The sequence below is a fragment of the Portunus trituberculatus genome, chromosome 11, assembly GCF_017591435.1.
Source record: "Portunus trituberculatus isolate SZX2019 chromosome 11, ASM1759143v1, whole genome shotgun sequence".
In the NCBI taxonomy this organism is placed as follows: Eukaryota; Metazoa; Arthropoda; class Malacostraca; order Decapoda; family Portunidae; genus Portunus; species Portunus trituberculatus.
The window spans coordinates 1261698-1271697 of NC_059265.1; the positions used below are offsets into that span (position 1 = coordinate 1261698).

Below are 10000 nucleotides of genomic sequence, written 5' to 3' on the forward strand. Positions count from 1 at the left end.
ATGGAGAAGGATGAAGAAAAATGAGAAATAAAGGTGGAATAGGAGAAGAAGCCAAGGTGTAATATTTAGGTAAGTGTCCCTTTTAATCCTAACGTTGTTTATAATGCATACTGTTGGTTTTGGGATAGATTTGGGGTATTTTAAGCTTGTTCATTAGTGTTGCAAGCTGTTTGGAGTGTTATAAGTATGCCCTGGGGTTCATTTCGTTTGTTATCAGTATATGTTAGATCTTTTAGGTATATTTTACGTATTTTAACCCTGCGTTGGGCACGTGGGGTGATCAAACATGGTTAGTCACGTGGGGTGTTCGCACACCCCAAGTAATTAACCATACAAAAGACATGATAGGGTTAATCAAACACCTTGTTCACTGGTTACAGGTATATTTACAAACAAATATGAATATTTTTATATGTGTGGAATAAGATATATAGATATAAGCCACTATATATGCTAGATATGCGAGTGCAAAACAGAATCATTACCGTTTATTTTTTTTCACCAATAGTTCAAAACGAATATCCTAATAAAGAAACAAAATATCTGTATTCTGTTTTTCAGGAGTGGACACTAGTTACAGGCAAGTTTTCCTTTTGCCCCATCATTCAAAATAGAAAAAGAAAATACTGTTCACTAAGATTCACCACCAATGTCTACTGTTCACTCAGATTCACTACCATTGTCTGCATTCTCGCACTCGGTGCAGGTCACACACATCTTGCTGTGATCACTGCATACATTTTTCTTGCAGGTGCTACATGTTGATTTCACCTTTCGGTCCTTTGAGCTAGGACAAAACTCACATCTTTTTGCCTTGGTTTGTGAGGGCTGTGAGCTTGTTGAGGGTGTTGCAACTGCAGTTTCCGGTAACATTTTTGAAATACCCTCTCTGAGACTCTTTGACAGGCGCATGTTCTGGCGTCTTCTCTTCAGAGTGTCCTGTAACAACACAAGGCTTGCTTGCTTGATGAATTTGCGACGCTTCAGTTTATTCTGAGGGTTGTGCACATACAGGACATACGTATTTACACAGGAGATGTTCAGGAGAGCAAAGAACACAGTTAGAGGCCGACGTCGGCTGTTTCTGGAGACACTATACTTATCCATCATCATATCCACCACTACTCCCCTTTGGTTGAATTATAGAAAGTTATGATTTCAGGTTTCTTGTCCTCACCAGTAGCTTCGTCAATCTTCTTATCCTGTGCATGCTGCTAATGAGTACAACATTTTCTTTGTGCTCTTTTTCCTGGGTATATATGAGACTAATGTAAGCTGATCTCCAAATCCAAACAGGCTGTCACATGTAGGTCTTTTCTTTATATCCAGAAACTCTTTGGGAATCTCTCTTTTGTTCTTCCTTAGGGTTCCCACAGCAGTAAGGTTATGGTCACGGACTAGGAGTCTACTAGTGGGTAGCTGGTATACCAGTTATCAAACGTGATATTTCTAGCAGACCCAGAGATGGGAGATGTAAGTCTTTTGACCACGGCATATGCTGAGTTATACCCTTTGTCAGCTTTGTATGGCCCCTCTGGCTGTAATCCTGCATATATCTCCATGTTACACACATAGAACGTCTTGGCATCACACATTGAATGGATTTTGATTCCATATTTTGCAGGTTTACTGGGGATATATTGCCTAAAGGAGCTTTGCCCTAAAGGCTACAAGCATTTCAGAAGGCAGAAGGCAAAAATGCGTTGTTCCTCCTAGGGCAATTACGCCACAACTGCGCCACGACTGGTATGCTACACTCTCAATGATTCAGGAAAGTACCTGGAAGGAGATGGAGAAAAAAAAAATTGCATAAAAATTATTTAGAGAAAAAAATAAGTGGGGTGTCCAAACACCCCACGTGACCAACGAAGGGTTAAGAGAGTTGATTGAGGTGTGTGTAAGTATTAGCATGTTTTGAGTGTGGTTTGGGAAAACTTTGAGGGGTTGGTTGGTGTTCTGAGTGGGGTTTGTGTTTGTTATGAGTGTTATAAGTGGTGGGGGGGTGTTAGTGGTCTTTTGGGTGTGTGTGGGGGATATTTCAGTAAATATTGGGTGTTTCTAGTGAGTTTGGAGGTATTTTAACATGTTCTGTGTTTTCTTAGTGTGTTTTAGGATGTTACTGAGTTTTTTAAGCGGGTTTTGGTATGTGTGGTTTGTCGTGGGTGTGTGTAAGAATGAATTAGGCCTATACAAGGATTTTTCAGTATGTTTTGAGGCCATCAACAGGCTAGCTCAGTGTGAGTGGGCCCTTATAACAAGTGTCCATTATTGATTACCCGCTTCGTTCCCAGGTGACGACAGGCAGAATGAGGTGGACGTGGCGGAGGCTGTGGGCGGTCAATTCACGGCGCAGATTACCCACACCTTGCACCACGCTGACTGCCCGCCGCTGTTCACTAAAGTCGGGCAAGCCTGTGTCTCCGTGTTCTGCCCTGGATATAGGAGTAAAGGAAGTTGTGGTTTTGTTGTTGTTGTTCTTGTTTTCTGTTAAGATTTGTTTGCTCTCTCTCTCTCTCTCTCTCTCTCTCTCTCTCTCTCTCTCTCTCTCTCTCTCTCTCTCTCTCTCTCTCTTCTTCTACTACTACTACTACTACTACTACTACTACTACTACTACTGCTACTGCTACTGCTACATGCCAAACTGTCTTAACATACCCTCAAAATATCTCCTTTTTCTTTCCTCCATATCTCCCTCCACAAGTTACCTCCACTTACCTCCACCCACACATGTACCTCCACCTTTCCCCCACACCTCCACCAAACCACAACTCTCCACCACAACTAGAAGTTACAAAAAAATGACATTAATTAAAACTATTTTGCAGAGTTATCGAGAATACCACAGTGACTTGTACCCTGAGACTGCCGGGCCACATGCCCCCTATACTACGGACCAGTGGCTCAACGGGTGTACCACTCCTGTCCCAAAGGTGTCCCTGGACCCAACCAAACGTCCCATGCCTGTTTGGAAGGTGAGTGTGCCTTGAGTGCATTTCAAGTGCTTTTGAGTGCGTTTTGGGGTGTTTTAAGGGGGTTTTGAAAGAGGCTTGGTATGTTTTGATGTGTTTGACTGTGTTTGGTTGTGTTTGGCTGTGTTTGAGTGTGTTTTGGTGTGTTTTTAGTGTGTTTTGAGTGTTTGGCTGTATTTGAGTGTGTTTGGCTGTGTTTTGAGTGTGTTTGGCTGTGTTTGAGTGTGTTTTGAGTGTTTGGCTGTGTTTTGAGTGTTTTGGTGTGTTTTGAGTGTTTGGCTGTGTTTTGGTTGTGTTTGAGTGTGTTTTGGTGTGTTTGAGTGTGTTTTGAATGTTTGGCTGTGTTTTGAGTGTGTTTTGAGTGTTTGGCTGTGTTTTGAGTGTTTTGTTGTTTGAGTGTGCTTGGCTGTGTTTTGAGTGTTTGGCTGTGTTTTAAGTGTGTTTTGAGTGTTTGGCTGTGTTTTAAGTGTGTTTTGAGTGTTTTGAGTGTTTGGCTGTGTTTTGAGTGTGTTTTGAGTATTTGGCTGTATTTTGAGTGTATTTGGCTGTGTTTTGAGTGTGTTTGGCTGTGTTTTGAGTGTGCTTGGCAGTGTTTAGCTGTGTTTTGAGTGTTTGGCTGTGTTTTGAGTGTGTTTGGCTGTGTTTGTGTGTGTTTTGGCTGTGTGTAATAATAATAATAATAATAATATACGGTTTATTAATTTGGCAATGTAACAAAAATTACACTGAAAATGTACAGGGGGGGTGACATTAAGAATTCACTTATTAATTTACTTATATATTTAAGGCTCGCACAATAGTGGGCACCGCGCTAAGTCGGTACCGGTCAGTGCGCGGTGCTCTTAAGGGCGCCACGCGATTCTGGGGTGGCGCGAGCAGGGGGGGGCACGTCTGGGGGTAGCAGGTGGCGGAGACGTGGATGACGCAGCAGTCCTTCCCCAAATTTTTCCAAGGCTTCCTGGTGTCTAGTGGGCAGACTCAGGCAGGTCAGGGCGTCCTCGTAAGACCTGTAGGCAGGCCCAAGGATGACCCTGAACGCCCTCCTCTGAACCCTCTCCAGCTGTTGTCGTTGTGTGAGGTTCAGGGAGGAGGACCACGCTGGGGCGGCGTACATGAGCTTCCATGCTGCTTCCATGACACCTAGAAGCTTGGTGCTGCGGACCACCTGGGGGAGTGAGGGCCCACAGATAGCTGGGGAGGAGGACTGCTGCTGTGGAGGTACAAATGTGCATCACCACGGTCTTGGTGTGGTTGATGGTCATTTTGTTGTCCTCCGTCCACGTCTGTAGTTGGTTAAGAGTGGACTGCAGTGCTGAGGAGTCTGGGTCGGTGCTGTTGACGGGTACGCCCACGGTGCAGTCGTCCACATACTTCCAGCGGTGGGGGGTGTGTGTGTGGACGTAAGCATCGTTGATAAGGATGAGGAAGCACAGTGGACCCCGCATGTGAGCTGTTGGAGAGAGACAGAGCCCTGATAACGAACAGCCTGACGCTTCCCGTGAGTAAGTCTGCCAGCCACGCTATCAGGTAGGGAGAGAGACCCAGAGTGATGGCTTTATTTATTTATCACAACAGCGTGATCAACAACATCAAAGGCCTTTCTCAAGTCCACACAAAAGCAATAGCTAGAGAAGTGTTGCGTGGCTGTGGCTGTGGCTGTGGACAGGAAGCTGACAAGGTAGTGAGATGTGGAGGTGGATTTAATATTACCAAATTGTTGTGTCAATAGAGTTACAAATTTCGTTATAGGCCCAGTCGAACATCACTCCTCTCAATCCTGCAGTGTTGTCCAGCTTACAAAGGTCTTATGTGGGTGTCAACAGCCTTTAACAGCTTCAGGTACAGCGTCCGTCTATCCGTCTGAAGTGTTATGAGTGTGTTTTGAGTGTGTTTTAGTGTGTTTTAGTGTGTTTTGAGTGTTTTGGATGTGTTTTGAGTGTGTTTGGCTATGTTTTGAGGTGTTGTGAGTGTATATTGAGTGTTTTGGTGTGTTTTGAGTGTGTTTGGTGTGTAGATTTAATATTGCCAAATTGTTGTGTGTCAATAGTTACAAATTTCGTTATAGGCCTAGTCGAACACAAAATCTTCACAGACAAGGCTGGGTATAGGGGTGATGGCGAGACTGGCCTTAGCTCATTCAGTGACTGTCGATTAAATATTTTGGGGAGAGGATTGACGTAAAGGGCAGGAATGTTGAGAAAGGGAGGCATTGACGAGTGTTTTGGATGTGTTTTGAGTGTGTTTGGCTATGTTTTGAGGTGTTGTGAGTGTATTTTGAGTGTTTTGAGTGTGTTTGGCTGTGTTTTGAGTGTTTTGGTGTGTTTGAGTGTGTTTTGAGTGTTCTGAATATGCTTTGAGTGTGCTTGGCTGTGTTTTGAGTGTGCTTGGCTGTGTTTTGAGTGTTTTGAGTGTGTTTTGGCTGTGTTTTGAGTGTTTTGAATACGCTTTGAGTGTGCTTGGCTGTGTTTTGAGTGTGCTTGCCTGTGTTTTGAGTGTTTTGAGTATGCTTTGAGTGTTTTGGATGTGTTTTGAGTGTGTTTGAGTGTTTTGAGTGCTTTGAGTGTGCTTGGCTGTGTTTTGAGTGTTTTGGGTGTGTTTTGAGTGTGTTTGGCTGTGTTTTGAGTCTTTTGGTGTGTTTTGAGTGTGCTTGGCTGTGTTTGAGTGTGTTTTGGTGTGTTTTTGTGTGTTTTGAGTGTTTTGGTGTGTTTTGGCTGTTTTGAGTGTGCTTTGAGTGTGCTTGGCTGTGTTTTGAGTGTGCTTGGCTGTGTTTTGAATGTGTTTTGAGTATGCTTTGAGTGTGCTTGACTGTTTTGAGTGTTTTGAGTATGCTTTGAGTGTGTTTTGAGTGCTTTGAGTGTGCTTGGCTGTGTTTTGAGTGACGTAAGATGTCTTCCAGTCATCGGGGCAGGAATGTTGAGAAAGGGAGGCGTTGATGATAGAGCGAAGGGATGTGACAAGTTCTGGGACAAATTCTCTGTACATATTGATGGGGAGGTCAGTGGATGCTTCAGTGTTTTGGATGTGTTTTGAGTGTGTTTGGCTATGTTGTGAGGTGTTGTGAGTGTATTTTGAGTGTTTTGGTGTGTTTTGAGTGTGTTTTGGTGTGTTGTGAGTGTATTTTGAGTGTTTTGGTGTGTTTTGAGTGTGTTTTGGTGTGTTTTGAGTGTGTTTTGAGTGTTTTGGATGTGTTTTGAGTGTTTTGGATGTGTTTTGAGTGTGTTTGGCTATATGTGAGTGTTGTGAGTGTATTTTGAGTGTTTTGGTGTGTTTTGGTGTGTTTTGGTGTGTTTTGAGTGTGTTTGGCTGTGTTTTGGTGTGTTTTGAGTGTGTTTTGAGTGTTTTGGTGTGTTTTGAGTGTGCTTGGCTGTGTTTTGGTGTGTTTTGAGTGTTTTGAGTGTGTTTTGGGTGTGTTTGGCTGTGTTTTGAGTGTTTTGGATGTGTTTTGAGTGTGTTTGGCTATGTTTTGAGATGTTGTGAGTGTATTTTGTGTTTTGGTGTGTTTTGGTGTGTTTTGAGTGTGCTTGGCTGTGTTTTGAGTGTGTTTTGAGTGTTTTGGTGTGTTTTGGTGTGTTTTGAGTGTGGTTTGCTGTGTTTTGAGTGTGTTTGGCTGTGTTTTGAGTGTTTTGGTGTGTTTTGAGTGTGTTTTGAGTGTTTTCAGTATATTTGGCTGTGTTTTGAATGTGTTTTGGATGTGTGTGTGTGTTTGAGTGTATTTTGAGTGTGCTTGGCTGTGTTTTGAGTGTTTTGGATGTGTGAGTGTGTTTTGAGTGTTTTGAGTGTGTTTTGAGTGCTTGACTATTTTTAGTGCGTTTGGCTGTGTTTTGAGTGTGTTTTGGATGTTTGAGTGCGCTTGGTTGTGTTTTGAGTGCGCTTGGCTGTGTTTTGAGTGTGTTTTGGATGTGTGTGTGTGTTTGAGTGTATTTTGAGTGTGCTTGGCTGTGTTTTGAGTGTGTTTTGGGTGTGTGAGTGTTTTGGTGTGTTTTGAGTGTGTTTTGGATATGTTTGAGTGCGCTTGGCTGTGTTTTGAGTGTGTTTTGGATGTGTGAGTGTGCTTGGCTGTGTTTTGAGTGTGTTTTGGATGTGTGAGTGTGTTTGAGTGTGTTTTGAGTGTGCTTGGCTGTGTTTGAGTGAATAGCCTTTAACAGCTTCAGGTACAGTGTCCGTCTATCCGTCTGTCCTCTCTCAGTCCTTCTACTGTTCTCTTCACCCCAGTCTTGTGTTTGAGTGTGTTTGGCTGTGTTTTGGTGTGTTTTGGATGTGTTTTGAGTGTTTTGGATGTGTTTGGCTGTGTTTTGAGTGTTTTCGTGTGTTTTGGATGTGTGAGTGTGTTTTGGATGTGTTTGTGTGTTTTGAGAGTGCTTGGTTGTGTTTTGAGTGTTTGGGTGTGTTTGGAAATATATACTTGGTAAATTGGATGCTTCAAAGTCCTCTCCTCTCAACCCTGCTGTGTTTGGGATGTGTTTGAGTGTGTTTGGGTGTGTTTTGAGTGTGTTTTGTGTGTTTTGGCTGTGTTTTGAGTGTTTGGCTGTGTTTTGAGTGTTTGGCTGTGTTTTGGTGTGTTTTGAGTGTTTTTGGTGTGTTTTGAGTGTGTTTTGGTGTGTTTTGAGGTGTTTTGGTGTGTTTTGAATGTGTTTTGGTGTGTTTTGTGTGTGTTTTGGTGTGTTTGATTGTGTTTGGGTGTGTTTGGTGTGTTTGAGTGTGTTTGGTGTGTTTGAGTGTTTTCGTGTGTTTTGGATGTGTGAGTGTGTTTTGGATGTGTTTGTGTGTTTTGAGAGTGTTTGGATGTGTTTGTGTGTGTTTTGAGAGTGAATGGCTGTGTTTTGAGTGTTTTGAGTGTGAATGGCTGTGTTTTGAGTGTTTTGAGTGTGTTTTGAGTGTTTGGGTGTGTTTTGAGAGTGCATGGCTGTGTTTTGAGTGTTTTGAGTGTGTTTTGAGTGTTTGGGTGTGTTTTGAGTGTGTGTTGGTGTGTTTTGAGTGGGTTTTGGTGTGGGTTTTGAATGTTTTGGTGTGTTTTGGGTGTGTTTTGGTGTGTTTTGGATGTGTTTTGAGTGTGTTTTGAGTGTGCTTGGCTGTGTTTGAGTGTGTTTGAGGTGTTTTGAGTGTGTTTGGTGTGTTTTGGATGTGTTTCGCTGTGGTTTGAGTGTGTTTTGAGTGCTTGACTATTTTGAGTGTGTTTGGCTGTGTTTTGAGTGTGTTTGGCTGTGTTTGAGTGTGTTTTGGATGTGTGTGTGTGTTTGAGTGTATTTTGAGTGTGCTTGGCTGTGTTTTAAGTGTTTGGCTGTGTTTTGAGTGTGTTTTGGATATGTTTGAGTGCACTTGGCTGTGTTTTGAGTGTGCTTGGCTGTGTTTTGAGTGTGTTTTGAGGTGTTATGAGTGTGTTTTGAGTGTTTTGGTGTGTTTTGAGTGTTTTGCTGTGTTTTGAGTGTGTTTTGGATATGTTTGAGTGCACTTGGCTGTGTTTTGAGTGTGTTTTGGATGTGTGAGTGTGCTTGAGTGTGTGTTTTGAGTGTGCTTGGCTGTGTTTGAGTGAATAGCCTTTAACAGCTTCAGGTACAGTGTCCGTCTATCCGTCTGTCCTCTCTCAGTCCTTCTACTGTTCTCTTCACCCCAGTCTTGTGTTTGAGTGTGTTTGGCTGTGTTTTGGTGTGTTTTGGATGTGTTTTGAGTGTTTTGGATGTGTTTGGCTGTGTTTTGAGTGTTTTCGTGTGTTTTGGATGTGTGAGTGTGTTTTGGATGTGTTTGTGTGTTTTGAGAGTGCTTGGTTGTGGTTTGAGTGTTTGGGTGTGTTTGGAAATATATACTTGGTAAATTGGATGCTTCAAAGTCCTCTCCTCTCAACCCTGCTGTGTTTGGGATGTGTTTGAGTGTGTTTGGGTGTGTTTTGAGTGGGTTTTGGATGTGTTTGGATGTGTTTTGAGTGTGTTTTGAGTGTTTTTTGGTGTGTTTGGCTGTGTTTTGAGTTTTTGAGTGTTTGGATGTGTTTGTGTGTGTTTTGAGAGTGCTTGGTTGTGTTTTGAGTGTGTTTTGAGTGTTTTGGATGTGTTTTGAGTGTGCTTGGCTGTGTTTTGAGTGTGTTTTGGATGTGTGAGTGTGTTTTAGTGTGTTTTGGATGTGTTTTGAGTGTGTTTTGAGTGCGTTTTGAGTGTTTGGCTTTGTTTTGAGTGTTTGGCTGTGTTTTTTGAGTGTTTAAGTGTTTTGGATGTGTTTGAGTGTGTTTTGAGTGTGTTTTGAGTGTTCTGGTGTGTTTTGAGTGTGCTTGGCTGTGTTTTGAGTGTTTGGCTGTGTTTTGAGTGTGTTTTGGATATGTTTGAGTGCGCTTGGTTGTGTTTTGAGTGTGTTTTGAATGTGTGAGTGTGTTTTAATGTATTTTGAGTGTGCTTGGCTGTGTTTTGAGTGTGTTTGGCTGTGTTTTGAGTGTGTTTGGCTGTGTTTTGAGTGAGTGTTTGGTGTGTTTTGGATGTGTTTGGCTGTGTTTTGACGTGTTATGAGTGCTTGGCTGTGTTTTGGTGTGTTTTGAGTGTGCTTGGCTGTGTTTTGAGTGTTTGAGTGTGCTTGGCTGTGTTTTGAGTGTTTGAGTGTGAGAGAGAGAGAGTTTGTGTGTGTGCTTGAGAGAGTGTTTGAGAGAAAGAGAGAGAGAGAAGAGAAAGAGAGAGAGAGAGAGAGAGAGAGAGAGAGAGAGAGAGAGAGAGAGAGAGAGAGAGAGAGAGAGAGAGAGAGAGAGAGAGAGAGAGAGAGAGAGAGAGAGAGAGAGAGAGAGAGAGAGAGAGAGAGAGAGAGAGAGAGAGAGAGAGAGAGAGAGAGAGAGAGAGAGAGAGAGAGAGAGAGAGAGAGAGAGAGAGAGAGAGAGAGAGAGAGAGAGAGAGAGAGAGAGAGAGAGAGAGAGAGAGAGAGAGAGAGAGAGAGAGAGAGAGAGAGAGAGAGAGAGAGAGAGAGAGAGAGAGAGAGAGAGAGAGAGAGAGAGAGAGGGACCGACAGGAGCGAACAGGAGGTGGAGTGGCTGTCTGCTTCAAGGAAGGAATGCAGGCCCAGCT

General features: G+C 43.0%; 1 protein-coding gene across 1 annotated transcript in view; it reads left to right on the forward strand.

The window, feature by feature from the left end:
- The first annotated feature begins 2728 nt into the window (after positions 1 to 2728).
- Positions 2729 to 10000, forward strand: part of LOC123502292 (coronin-7-like) — an 11078-nt gene continuing 3806 nt past the window's right edge. The window contains exons 1-2 of the mRNA XM_045251525.1: positions 2729 to 2972; positions 4753 to 4808. Coding sequence (XP_045107460.1) covers positions 2799 to 2972; positions 4753 to 4808 — 230 coding nt within the window. The 5' untranslated portion in view covers positions 2729 to 2798. The remainder of the gene's footprint in view (positions 2973 to 4752; positions 4809 to 10000) is intronic.